Genomic DNA, 14,272 nt, shown 5'->3' on the forward strand with positions numbered 1-14,272 from the left:
TCAGTTGTTTTTGTCTCTTTATTTTCATTTTACGAATATATCTCAAAACCCCGTACTGGAAGTTTGCCATTTGTTGTCAACGTTCAAAACCAGCTAAAAAAGGAAAATTGAGGCTCGCGTCGCTAACTTCAATATTACATGTGGCTCAAAAATGTTTAGAACAGAAGCTTAAATTTATTTAAGCCTTCAATCAAAATGTAAACACATAAAAGGAATTGTGTGCTCGATTCATTTTAATTGAATAAAACACTGAATAATAATTTTTTTATTGCTTCAAAGAGACTGTTAAACCAGTGTTCGTTCTGTTATTATTGCCTTTAATGCATATTAATTAACATCGATTATGGGTGCTAATGGGCATTTTGTTTGGTTTTTTCCTTAGTCAATTAAGTTCCCGCATGCCGAGCGATGGTAACACTCAACTGCCATTAACCGTCTAATGTACTCTTCGGGAAGTGAAAGAAAAATGGAATATGGATTGTAAAGACAAGCAGGCGCAATGTGGCAAGAATGCGGAGGCAAGCAGGCAGGCAGGCGGCACTGATACAGGGACAGGGACCTGCAGGGACAGTCGGAACAGAGGCTCCGCCGAGTCTGTGAGATGGCATATAAATTTTGCGGTCTGTGGCAATAAATCAGCGTTTGGCTGTCACCCCATTTTGCCAGTGTAAATCGCAGCCCGACAAAGTCCCAGCACTCAGCTCTTCTTCTGTCCAAAGGTTTGCTCTCTCTTTAACTGGTCATTAATTACAAATTATATGCTGCTACTGTTTCAGCTACACCTCCGGCTTCATCTCCAGCTACAGCTTCAGCTCCATCTACATCTTCAGCTATGGTGTTCCTTTCGAGCTGTCAGCTGTCTTGCGAGTGTCGCCTGAACACAAATTAATGTTGACACCGTCGTTGCTTCTGGAGACTGCTCGAGTGCGGCTTCGTTAGGCGTTGATGCTGATGAAGAGAATGTGGATGATGATGATGATGATGGTGACGGTGACGTTGACGGTGAAGCTTGGCCAAGTGGCCGACGCGTTGCACTTCAAAGACGCATTAATAATTAATAAGATTGTAGGTGAAAAAAAAAATGTTGCTCAGTGAAGAGCCTTGGGGTCAAATTACTTGCCACTTGGCAGTTGCAAAGGTTTGCCCTCGACCGCTTTAATGGCTCGACTCCGTCTTTGTGCCCCCATCTCGCTCCTCGCCCCTTGCTATTTCCTGCACTGTCCCCTGTCTGCGTATGCAAATATTTGGCTTTCTCCCCGGGATACTTCGCACTCTGCCGCAACGCACTCACGAATTCCGTTTCAAATTCAGAAAAGTCATTAAATAATTTTCCACACTTGCACTTAACGCTAGAAGGAGGAGAGTCCGTCTGCTTCTGGTACTATCCCACACAAACACACACATAAACAGATGTTCATGTGGGAGGATAATGAGTGGCAAGGAAATTTTGGACGCACAAACAAAATTCTGTGTGAGTTTTTCCCTGCATTTCCCTTTGCATTCAGACCGCAGACTGGCATTTAAATATGATATGAATATACAATATATTCGTGTGTAGAGTCTTAATATATATTCCTGTATGTTGCACACTCAAGCCAGTGGCATCCACTCAGCCGGCTAAGTGGGCCCAAAAAGGCTGACAGAGAGCCAAGTCAATATTAAGCTACAGGCTTACGACCAACGCCTTCGGTGTTGTACTCTGTGGCTGTTTTTGAATCCATTCAAAGATATTTTAATTGATTCGCATCTGATGTGTTTGCCATTTGCCAATTTGCCAGAGTTATTTTGATGGGCACGGGCACGGGCAGGGGCACACCAACAAAGGGCGTCAATAGTCTGGCAATGAAGCTAATGTAAAGTCACAAACTGCCAAACAAGAAGTGGCAGGCATTGGTTCGGGGGGGCTGGGGCGGGGCGGCCAAGGACACGACTCAAGCAACATTTCCGGCTCGATTGCGGCTTATTTGATTTTCATTAGGCATAACTCAATTTGAAGCAAATAAAATGCGCTCAGCCGCAGATGAGCTGCTTATACAATAACAGCAGCAACAGAAACAGCAACTGCCACGGAGCACGCTCCGGACCCGGACAAACCAATGCTGAGGAGAATAAAGCGAACGGAAACGGAGATGAGATGAGAGATGGCAGACAACTTGGCCCAAGGGGTGAGCCAGGGGGGGCCCAAGGCAAGTCTTAGTGCTAAGGAACTTCCCCGACCGCCAAGTGAAGATGATAAAGTTAAACTACAAGCCACACGAACAATGGAGGCTGGCCAAGAGGGTTCTTCGTCGAGCTGCCTCTGAATTGAGAAAATCAAGTAAAAGCCAACCTTTTGATTTCACTTCCTGTTAATATTGTCCGGAATGAAGCAGCCGGAGGAGGATTTGTGGCAAGGCGGAGGCAATGTCTGGCAATGGAGTGAGGGGCCAGCATCCCACAAGCAGCAGGCAATGGCAAGCATAAGTAACTTTGGCAGCCGATTAAGGTGAGATGCCAGGCAATGCTTTAGGAATCTCAATTCAGGACCTAATCAGCTCTGTCTGCGTGTTGGTTTGTGGCTGGGGAGGGAGATGGAGTGTGTGTGTGTGTACACACGTGTGTGTGCTGTTCGACACCCTGGGGAGATCATTATATCGTCAGTTTAGCCCCAGTGAAAAGTTTTCTTACCTTTAGACTTCTTAGTCCTCTGCGCCTGATGAAGTATTTATGAGCCCACACATGGTGGTTCCGACTCCACCTCCCAGGAGTGCACAGGCGACAAAAGGTAAGCAATCGAACTTGATAATGAAATTGAGAATATATAGCGACTTAAAGAAATCAAAATTTTGTAATATCTTTTAATTTGTATTGTGTTTTATAAGAACTGGTTACGGAAAAAATTCGTCTTTTAGTTGAGGAAAAAATCTGAAAAATCCATGGAGAAATAATGCTTATTAGTACTAATTATTGATTAATATTGAAAAAAAAATCCTGGTCAATAAATAACATCAGAGACTAATAATTCTTTTATAATACATTTATTATTCCATTTTTTCATTTTTTTATGTCAGCTATGTAAATATATAAGAATTTTTACCACAATACTTAGGGAATCGAATTTCAATATATTAATAGTATCAAAATAAAATTATAAATATAATATTAATCAAATTGAATGTTGAAATATTAGGATTAGGAGACGTTAAATTCCCGAGGTATTAAATATAAGCATATGGAATTTTATCCTTTATCAAATACCATTTCGAAATAGGAGCAGTTTACCAATTTGGTCGCCTGTTATTACAAATATGCGTACAAACTTCTCCTCCACACACTCAAAATACATACATATGTACATGCACAGATGCATACATACATCCGTATCCATTCGTATTAGTTATTTTGAAAAGTCCTTATAGTTCTCTGTTTGGTTCCTTTCAAATCCTACGGGTTCGTGCCGTTTGTGATTCCACAACTATTTTACTTGCACGCAGTTTACCTCCTCACAATCCCTGCACCCCCCCGAAACACTCTCTCAGGGGGCAATCGCAATCCCAAGAGCAGACCAGACTTTTGCTTGCCTTTTATTTCAGTGTTTTACTTCACCTATTCATCCACGTTCGGCATAAGCTCAGTTTTCAATTTCATTATTTTTGCCCATGCTGGTTCTGCTCCTTGTTGGTCTTGTTGTTCTCTGCCTTTGTTTGCGGTAAACAGTTATGTATTATTTTGTGATATTATCAGTAAATATTTTCCCATTTTATTAAGCTTGAGCAGGAGCGGGAGAGCGGGCAGATCAGGGGGGAGGCCACCGAAATCGTAAGCTGAAATGCCAGAAGTGGTTGGGCAAAAGTTTTTGCTGTCTGTTGGCTAATACTCATACCCTTTGTCTTGCATCGGCTTTAATTTGCATTACCCTTTTACTCAAATAATTTGTATGCAAAAAGTAAACGCTTATCTTCTACTAAACATTAAATATTAAAGTTTATTGTGATAATACTGGACGCAGTCTTGGGTGCCTTAAGAAGGATAAATCAGCAAGGAGGGTATGCAATGATTCGGCTCCAGGAGTTAAGTTTACTTACTGGTTTTATTTTGTTTGGCTTTGCATTGTTGAGTTTGGTGTGGTTCGTGCGTGCCATTAATTAAATATGGATAAAGAAGCAAAAGTATCTTGCAGATAAATCTGTTAAGTGGGCGAGCAATTAAATCAAAACTAAATGCCGCCTTTCAACATGCCAAAGCCATTTATAAAAACCAACAGACAACGCAGAGACAGCACCCAGTCGACCCACCACTCAACCCACAGGCACTTGCACCCACAAAACCATAAAACAAAAGCCCGAACAAAAGCTAATTAAGTTTATGTCACCGGAAATTTGTTTCACCTCAAAAACCTCGAATTGTGTTGAGCGGAGGGGGCCCACCAGGCAGCACACAGGCAGGACCAGGAGCAGGAGAGGCAGGAGCAGGAGCAGCAGATAAAATGTACGTGGCCCCAGTTTGGATGCCACACGAAGCGGAACGGAGACGCAATGGAGCAGAGACAGATGGAGGATGGCTAAGAGGAAGAGTTCTGAAAAACTTTCATCTCGAACTTGTACACACTCATTGGCAATTAATCTGGTAGCCAGCAAAGACAAATGTAATGTGGCGCGAACATTTGTTCCCTCTGTGACTGCCATTGCAATTCCGTTCGTGCATTTCGAATGAAACTTTAGGCTGGCACTGGGAGTAGCACATAGAACAGGTTGAGGCAGTGGCACGCTGGCGATGGCCACCGCACTAATGAATTGATTATCTTAATTTGCACCAGCTCTCTCTCCCGCTCAAGTTCATCGTGCATAACTTAGATGGTGTCAACAAGAATTATTAGCTGTTTGGCCCGATACGAGGGGACAGGATAGTGTGCCCTGTCCATGGGTCTCTGTCAGATCCGGAGTGGGCCTGCTGCGTGTTAAGTTGATTTACGAGCAGTTTGTGGCAAGCCAGCTTGACGCTTTATGGTCGATTTTTATGGCCCTCTGCAACTTTGCAAGTGCAAATGCAGCGCCTGGAAACTTATGCGCCATATAACCCAAAAGCGAACGATTGCACTTTGAACTTTCGCCCCTAACATAGCAGTAGCTCTACTCTTTTGGCTACCCACCCCCAGCTGGTAACTTTTTGCACCTTGTGCACATTGTCATTTGGCCAATTACATGGTGGCTTCGTTGGCTTCCATCTGATGTTACTTGGTTTCCTTTTGCGGATGAGCCTTAAATGGGCGTGGACAAGCGCACACTTGACGCCGTATTGACGATGCTGCCAAGCTTCCTCTCAAGTGTGTACTTATGATTCCTTCCACTATTTTTAGGGATTTTTAGTTTGTGTTTCTTTTGGCACAAGTTCTGGGCTGGGCTGGGCGGTACTGCGGCTGCGGCTGGGTCTGGGGCAGGTGTCGCTTTTTCACACCTCGATGACTGTTGGTTGGCGGCGGCTGTCGTTGCTGTCGTTGCCGATGTCGATGTCAACCGTGTGGCGCCGCCCCGATGTCAACAACTCAAAATGCTTCCGTGCAATCGCTTTTTACAGCTTCCGAACAATTTGATTTGATTCCATTAAAAAAGTTGCTCTAGTGATTTCCGTCAAGTTCTCACCTCTCATCTCTCTCTCTCTCTCTGCTTCCATGGCACTGGGGAAAGTTGGCAGCAGTTGCAACGGATACGACATCGTTTTTTGGCGCCCAACCCCATCAACGCCTTTGCTGCTGCTGTTTCGGAGGGCTTTGCTTTGCTTTGATGGCATGGGGTTCGTTCTCTAAATAATTGTGACATTGGCACGTCAGCAGCGTGCATGGCGGCGCCAAGTGTTTCATGCTCTTAAGCGCCCCCACTCATCGCCGGCGTCGATGCATGTCATTTGCTGGCAGATTGACAAACTTTTGTGCGTTCATCAGTATGGCTGCACTGAGAAGAAATGCAAGCAACGAAACAGCGGCTGATCTTCGATGGGAAGCCAACCAATCTGATATTAAGATGGCTGCAAGGGTTTTTTCTGCCGATTAATAAATTCTTTTATATATTTTTTTAAATTATATCTTTCTCTTCTCTTCTTTCAGAGTATATTTTATTTTCCCCCAGTGTGCTTGTGTGTGTGTGTTGTTGTGTGATGTATATTGAGAACGTCAGCGCGTAATGAGAACTTCAGCTGTGATGCCAAGCAATTTCAATAGAGGACACGAACGATGGCAATTGCCAGCTTTAAAGGCACGTAACGATAAGACCTACATAATGATAAAGCATTAGAGCTTCTGGAATTGTCATAAAAACGCTTTGGCATCGTGGCAGTCGTAAACCTCGATCTCCGTGTCAACCCCCATCTCAACCCCATCGCGATAATGAATGCCACTCGGTAGTGATGCTCGTAGAGTTATAATTGCAGCGGGGAAGTTGTTAAACTTCAAGTCGATAAAAAATGACACGCCACAAAAGATAACCCTGGGATGGCTGGTTGACAGCTTAGGGAACTATCTCGGCATTTATGCAAATCCAAATTCGGGTTAACTATGGCAAAAAGGGTAAGTATGAAATTTACTAGCCAAGCTGTTACCGATTGTCATCAGTCGGCAATGGAATTTAAGCTCCACAAATATGCATTTAACACACTTCCATTTCCACTTGCACACACACTCTGACAGCGGGGCATGGGCACTGGGGCTGGGCACTGGGGCCGGGTGGGCGTGTCGAGATGCTGCAACAGTCTGCTGAATATATATATGTACATACATACATACGTATGTATAAATAAAAATCGCCAGCAGCTGTTGGACGGGCTGGATGGTTGGATGGATGGAGGATGGATGGATGGATGGATGGATGGATGCTTGGGACTGGGGGACAGACCGTTGCGGCATTTTGAGGAGCATATGAAAAGTTTGGCTCTCATGTTGTCGCATGGAATTTATGATGAATTTTCCAACTCGACGCATATTGCAGAACATTTTTGGGTCTGTTCGGCCTATGCCTGATCCATGCCACCCCCCCCTTTCTGTGGGGCTGTCTGCCATGAACTGCAACCACAGCAGCCGCAACGTAGGCAGATCCAGAACCAGAACCAGGACAGCATTTGGTCCGTTGCTTGTTGCAGCCTCCTTTCCCCCCTCCAAAAACCCAAACCCCAGCCCCACCGACTTTTTCGTATTGTGCGTCGAGTTCCATGTCATTCCTGTCGCTGTTCCTCTGCCCGTTTGCTCGGTTGTTCGGCCACATGTTCAGTCCTCACAGTCCCCCCAGTCCCAGCTGAAGTCCAGTTCGGTTCAGCCGGCTGGCCCAAGTCCTCTCCGTTTATGGGCTCGTATTCTCAAATTGTTTTAGTGCTGTTGGAAAATTTCGAATGCGATTTGACATGTATAAAGCAGTGGCTGCGGAAAGGCCCAGGGCGTGAATAATACTAACAAATTCTGTTAGAATGTGCACCGCAGTTTGCTTTGAGTTGATTATGGCATGGAGTAGCGCTCATAAATGGTTTGACACCAGCCTATTAACGACTCTGGTTACAGCATTTAAATGCGTGGAGTGTCCCTCATGTCTAAGGGAATTTTTAAGGGAATTATGAATGTAATTGAACCTTTTTTCTCTAATTTAAGTGAGAGTCTATCAGCTGGTCTAGAATAAAGATTAGTATATTGCTTAGAATAATTGTAATCGGTTTGTAAATTGCTCCCGCGAAAGTCTACATTAGCATAATTCATAGTATAATGAACTTTTCATCTTGCCTATAATGATACTTTATTCTTGCTTTTACGACTTTAAGAGGCCCTTGTTACAGGTTGGGTGGGCCTTTGATGTCAGTAAGACACCTCCCATCCCCATGTTTGACTTGTCAGCTTTTTGGTGTCATCCATTGTGTATGGATTATGCTAATTGAAGCTCTCTTTGAGGTGCAGCCTCAGCTGGATGGTAAAAAAAAAGGGGTGACAAGGATGTGCTGAGGGATTGATGGCATGTGTTTGGCTTTCGTTCCTATGAACGATTGCCCCTATATGTATGTGCTAGCTCAAAGGAATTTGCAAGGATGGTCATGTCAAGCTGATGACCTGAATAAAGTCACACACATATGCCTGGGACCAACGGAGTTCTGCTTCGTTTGTTTAAATTTAAATTGCTTCTAAGGGTTCTCTGCAGGCTACAGACAATGGACTACACTGGCCTTTAAAACTTCACGGCCAGTTGTCAATGTTATCGGAAATAATCCAAACTTCAAAACAAATAAACAATTCATTTTAAATTGTTGTGTTTATGGCCGTTTCACAGGTGAAAAAAAATGAAATTAAAGCTTTGCAATAATCAAATCATTTTAATATACGAATTTTAGCTCATATTTCCGGCATAATCCGCTTGATTATGCTGCCTGCTGCCTCCTGCCTCGAACTGCGCAGATTATTATGCCATTTTGCAGGCCATAATCATAATCATAGCTATTTATCTAATATGCCAGCGAAAATATTTGCTCGTTTAATAAGGGAGCGCGCTGCCGACGGCTATGGACGGCGAACAAATCGAACCCAACCGCACCGGATCGACCCGAATGGAGCGGATCTGAAGCGATGCCCGGCGCAAACAAGTCGCAAATTGAATTGATTGGCGGGTAAACAGCGCCAGCCAGCCCGGATCCCTATCTGTCCAGCCGAGCCCAAAAACCATAGCCAGAACCACGGCCAGGAACCAGCAGCCACAGACCTTAATTGAGCGTGAACATAGAGAGCATAATGCCTGGGCCTGGTCCTGGGCTTGGGCATGGCCCCATGCGAACTTCCATTTTGATAAGAAACTGAAAAGCACTGGAAAGCGAGAGGGGGAAATTTACAATTAGCCCCAAAATAAAATGGCCAGGAAAATTGTCAAAGAGCAGCCAAAATTGTTTACAAACCAATTACAAGCATCAAGTTCCAGACAATGGCAACAGATTTCCAGCTTGCTGACCTTTGAACCCCCACTAACCGGAGGCAGCCACGGTAGCAGCTGCTTGCAAGAAAGTAAAATTAAGCAGAGCACCAAAAATTGCGTTATCTTAATGAGTTTAAACGTTAATCAGGCAAAGAAAAGCCACCAAAGATGGTCTGTGGAGAAAAGGAGAGAAAGAGAGAGTTTTTCAAGAAGGAAGGTCATTCGGACTATGTAATACCCGCTTATCAGACCTATTTCGTGCTCAAAATACGAGAAAGTCTTGTATAAAAATTATACCAGAAGAATTCCGTAATTGAATAAAGGAAGAGAAAAAAATATAAAGTACATAAATATTTTGAGTATATCGGTAGATAATAGCCTATAAAATCAGCTTAACATTCGATTATATTCTGTTGATGAATCACAAATATACCTCGTTTTGGCTATTACATCCAAATGCAATATGCCCTCGAACTCAACGACTACTGGGTAAAAACAGCTAGTGGAAGCAGCGGAAATGGTGGCCATTTTGTGGCCATCCCGTGTCATAGGTCTTGAGGGGGCCACTGGGCATCCAAATAGAATGGTAAAACCAACCAAAATTGTTTGGTCGGTGGGGGCGTGGCAAGTTGACGCTGCGGCAAACGGAAGTCCAAAAAGTCCGAGGCGGCACGGATGCATATTAAATTAATAATTTGACCTCATCCTGAAAATGCTGCGAGGCAGCAGTAGAGCCACAGAGAGCACAGAGAGAAGCAGGCGGACAAAAAAGCTTGAGAGAGTGGGCTAATTTTTGCATCCGTTTGGAAAGATTTTTGTGGGCTGATTGCGACAAGGACAACATCGCAGTGGCGTGGCCATGTTGCGCTAATGTTTCGCTTTAGACCGAGAGATAAACAATTAAAAACTTTTGCAATTTGCGGTAATTCCACTCTGACCCCATTTAACTAGCCCAATTGCGCATAGTGAGTAGCCAGTAACATTTATCAGGGCTTTTCCCACTTCGAGTAGAGGGAGGGGTGACAGCAATGTGAGGGGACTCGATCCATTGCTATCTTATCATTGCTTAGATAACTGCACTCACTGACTGATAAGTAGGGTTCCCCAACTCATTTTCTGTTGACTGTTGCAGTCGAGAGTGTTCTGTTGATTTTGCGCACGTTTTTCACTGTCAAACGAGCAGAGTGCAAAATATTTACACGCGGCCCACAGCCGGTGGTCGAGCCTATAAATACTCAGGCACTACGCCACACTGACCAACAACAAGTTGTAAAGTACCAGCAATATATACATCAAAATGGTTTGCAAGGGCTGTGGATCTAGTGAGTCGATGGGTGGAGCCGTTGTCTAGTCAATCAAATGTTAAACCACATCCATTTTTTCAGACTGCAAGTGCACGGCGACCAAGTGCGGCGATAATTGCGCCTGCAATCAGGACTGCAAGTGCGTCTGCAAGTCTGGCCCCAAGGATCAGTGCTGCACCACCAAGGCCAAGTGATGCCTTCCAGAATGAGCCATTAAATAAAGTAAACTTCAAGCGATTACATTTCACTTAAATTGTCTATTCCCTCGACTGTCGCTAACTGTCGCAAATGATATTCGCTTAATTACAATTTCGCTTGCCGCTGCTAAATTCCAACAAAACACATGTCGAGGACAAATATTTACCACTCGTTGGCGTCATAGCAGAGATGACGGTGCCATTCCAGTTTTTGCCTCTCGTTCGGTTAAATCCTCTTTGGCCTAGTGTCACATTTGGCCAGGGTCACATGGCCAAAACGCGCAGTTATTGCATTTGCGGCGAGTGGCGCTTGGCGCTTGGCGCGTGGCAGGCAGTCAGGCCAGCAGGCTGCAAAATTTATGCGGTCTCATTTGGACCGACGAGGACACAGCTCGAAATTGTGACACTTGTAAGTGAGCGTGAAATAATTTCTCGCATTAAGTATACGCAGTGGGTGCCCCACAACAATGCGCGGCTGCTGCTAGAGTGCAATTGTTTAAGCAATTAATTAGCGCTGCTCCACGACATCCATTCCCATCCAGACCCACAACAACGAAGACGTGGCAAAGGGAATTCAAGTAAAACAAACTCAAAAATGCAAAAAAAGTGCAAACTTCAGTGCCGAATTTCCGATACTCTCGGCAGCCGGTAAACGTTATCTGTTGCAAAAATATCCTTAAAATCGAATGCTAAGAGATTTGTTGCTAATTTGTGTTTATTATATTCATTCTCGATTCTAACTACCAAAGAGAGAAGACTATGGCCAAGTTCTGCCTTGCCTGCGAGTATCTTATGAAGTAACCCGAGCCAAGAATATGTAGTAGAAGTATACTCCTTTTGAGTGTTACAACCACGTGACCAAAAAGAAAATACCCTCTTAATTATGAATTGGCGGGCAATTAGGGACCTTCCCCGCACAATGCAGCTACCCCCAGATTGTTCTGCTAAACGCGACTTGAAAGTGAGTCTGAGCCTCATGGTTAGTCTAACAATGAACTTCCTTGGGCCGGCATTGGGGGCTGGTACTGCAAACTGGGTCTGAAATGTTAAAAATCCCAACCGCAAATTGTTTAAATGTCTGTCTGGCCGGCTGTCTGCCTGTCTAATTGTCTGTACATAATTTAGGCAAACATTTTTAATTAAGTGCACTGCTCAACTCATACACATCCAGCTCGCATTACATTACATGGCTTGGCTTGGCTTGGTTTTTAATTCCATCATTAATCTTGCAGAGCCATGGCGAGGTGTGCTCCAAAAGTTGACTGCAATTAGCAATTAGAGGAAGTCATAAGCAACTTTTAGACTTTGGTGTTTGCCTCCTTGGCTCTGGGGTGGTCTGCGTCTGGGCCACAACAAGGCGAACAAAACCATACCATCCGCAAACACAGTTGCCACACCAAATCCCAACACTTTTTGTTGGTGGCGACCAACACACAAGTTTATTTACTTGACTGCGGTTTCTTGTGTATTGCGGCTTGCCCGGCATACCCTTTTGCTAATGGTTCTATTAACTTAATTATAGAGTTGGCCGAGTGCTGTCAGATATCAGATATCTGGCTGCTGGGTTGGGTGTTGACTTTAAAGCGTTTAAAACTTGAGAGTCCTTTCCATATGCACAATAGACGAGTCCATGTTAGAAAGCACATGGTCTGTTAATTATGAAAATACTCGTATCTCTGGCTAAGAACTTGTTGAATTACTTCGGCAAGAGGATGAAAACTTCCACATTTTGCGAAATCTTTTCTTTCCTATCGTATCGTTTTAGTTGTTATACCCGGTAATCGCAGAGTACAAAGGAATATAATTTATTCGTGATGGTACGTAACAGCTTTACCTACGCTTTAATGTCAATGATAAAGCACAATAGATTATCGTAATATTCGACTCTTTGTGAGATGAAATAAACTCTTCATGCGTATTTTCTTCCGCTATTTTCTTCTCTTAATTAGATTCGTGTAGTTGGCCCTTTAGTAGTGGGTATTTTTTAGTCGGAATGTTGACTATAGCCTTTTGACTTGTGTGTTGCTTTCCCTTGTTCAGCCGCTGTCTGTGGCACTCGTAACTTTGCCGCAAAATTGCTTGTTTCCGCTTCCGCCTACTCAACCCCTCGACAGCCCTTGTTCGGCCCTCGTCGCCCACTGATAGATGCCATTATGACCTACACTTGGGCATAAGTTTCCCCTCTTCTTGGGCGTCTTTGGCACTGACAACGTTGTCGGTGGGAGGCTGCTGGAAGCAATTAAAGCCAATTATTCTGAAATAATTGTTTTAAGCAGATTTCTTGTGAGACCTCCATCTTGGCCACTTGTGATATATTTATTTTTTTGGGTTGGGCATTGTTGTCTGTTATGCTGCGTGGGGCTTTATCCGGCTTTGGTCTTGATGTTTGAGTTTTCTTTAAAGCGATTTTTATTTTCAATTTGCAATGGGAAAAGCTCGTTAAAATAATTTGTCACAGTTTGCTGTTTAATTAAAAAGTTTCAAATGAATGTGCCATGCCATTAAATGATTCTCTCTGGCTCCCTACCTCTTCCGCCCTCTCTATTTGCCTCTTTCTCTCTGTGTTTCTGCATGCCTAAAAAACAATTAACCCGAATGCAATGCATTGCAGTGGGATGCATATCCATACATATAAACATACATACGTACGTACCAGTACGTGCATTTGTATACCTAGTACACATAGTGGAATTTTACATAGTGACGAAATATGCGCTGTTAAAATGTACATCAGGAGTACTTTAGGTCTTGAATTTTAATATTCAATCAACATTTCCTAACTGTGTTCATGGTAAATGGTGTACATTTTATATTTCATTACAATTATTAAACCAAACTATTGTTCTCCCACTCAAATTAATAAACAGGAATAATATTTCAACCAGAAAGATGTGATTTTTTGCATGCCAAAAATAAAGTATTATTTCCAAGGCAATATCTTTGCTCTTGCCCTGCCTAATCAGCTAAGAAGAAGCCAAAAAATCACTGAATATGCTTTACGTATCCAAACGGATATCATTCAATATTTTGTACCAGGGAATTCTTTTATAGCTACTGCTTTCAGCACTATGTTCTCGTATGCGAATCGGTTGGTTATCTGATGTATATATTTCTGCGTATGTCGGAGTGGATCTCTCTCTCTCTCGCTCTTTGCATGTGCATTTCTCTACAATTTCATTTTCAAACCAAAACACAGTAGTAAAAAAGAGCGCCATACAAAATTCGCAACGAGAATGTTGAATGTCTCTATGTATGTGTGTGTGTGTGTCTGTGTGTATGCACAATAAAATTTATTGTTGTACTAGCAATTGTTGTAAACTTTTATATTTGCCTGTGTGAGTTTCCATTGAGTGTGTATGTGTGTCGCCCACAATGTCCGTCAGGGGCTTCATTGTTCAGCCACATAATTAATTGTCGTAGTTTTTGGGTGTTAAATAATTAGAAAACAAGTTTTTCAGCTATTAATCACACGGAGTGTGGCGCAGAATAGGAGGGCGGACAAAAATATAAGAGAACTTTTTATACACAAAAATAACAAAATACAAACTAACAAAAATGTTGTTACATTTAATGGCCAGGGAGCAGCCATCACACCACACACATAAACCATAGAATTAACCTCAACACCTTATCAATGGGAAGTGGCTTCTAATATGCTCCTTAAGGTCCAATTGTAAACCCATTCTAAATCACAATATAATCCCATAATTTACATAAAATGAAGCCAAATCGCCGGGACAAGCATACCAAGAAGCATGTGGCCGCCGCCCCACAGCACAAGCCACAAAAGAAACGCTCCTCAGAATCACAGCCCACCCTCGGGCTAACACAATTTGCCCCACTCAAATATCATTATGTCATAAAT

General features: G+C 43.2%; 1 protein-coding gene and 1 long non-coding RNA gene across 2 annotated transcripts; both read left to right on the forward strand.

Moving 5' to 3' along the window:
• Positions 1–182: 182 nt before the first annotated feature.
• On the forward strand, positions 183–1,063 carry LOC121405550. Its single transcript, XR_005968644.1, has 3 exons — positions 183–295; positions 383–719; positions 777–1,063. It is a non-coding gene; the product is annotated as an uncharacterized LOC121405550 (long non-coding RNA).
• Positions 1,064–10,117: 9,054 nt separating this feature from the next.
• LOC111077207 (metallothionein-3) lies at positions 10,118–10,457 on the forward strand. Its single transcript, XM_022371391.2, has 2 exons — positions 10,118–10,228; positions 10,292–10,457. Exons 1-2 carry the CDS (start codon positions 10,204–10,206, stop codon positions 10,402–10,404), a joined length of 138 nt encoding a protein of 45 aa, XP_022227083.1. The 5' UTR covers positions 10,118–10,203; the 3' UTR covers positions 10,405–10,457.
• The last annotated feature ends 3,815 nt before the right edge of the window (positions 10,458–14,272 follow it).

This window comes from Drosophila obscura, unplaced genomic scaffold (genome assembly GCF_018151105.1).
Source record: "Drosophila obscura isolate BZ-5 IFL unplaced genomic scaffold, ASM1815110v1 contig_150, whole genome shotgun sequence".
NCBI lineage: Eukaryota > Metazoa > Arthropoda > Insecta > Diptera > Drosophilidae > Drosophila > Drosophila obscura.

Coding starts and splice junctions, on each gene's coding strand:
- LOC111077207 (XM_022371391.2), top strand. CDS start 10,204: ATGGTTTGCAAGGGCTGTGGATCTA. Junction 10,229..10,291: donor TTGCAAGGGCTGTGGATCTA/GTGAGTCGATGG, acceptor CCATTTTTTCAG/ACTGCAAGTGCACGGCGACC.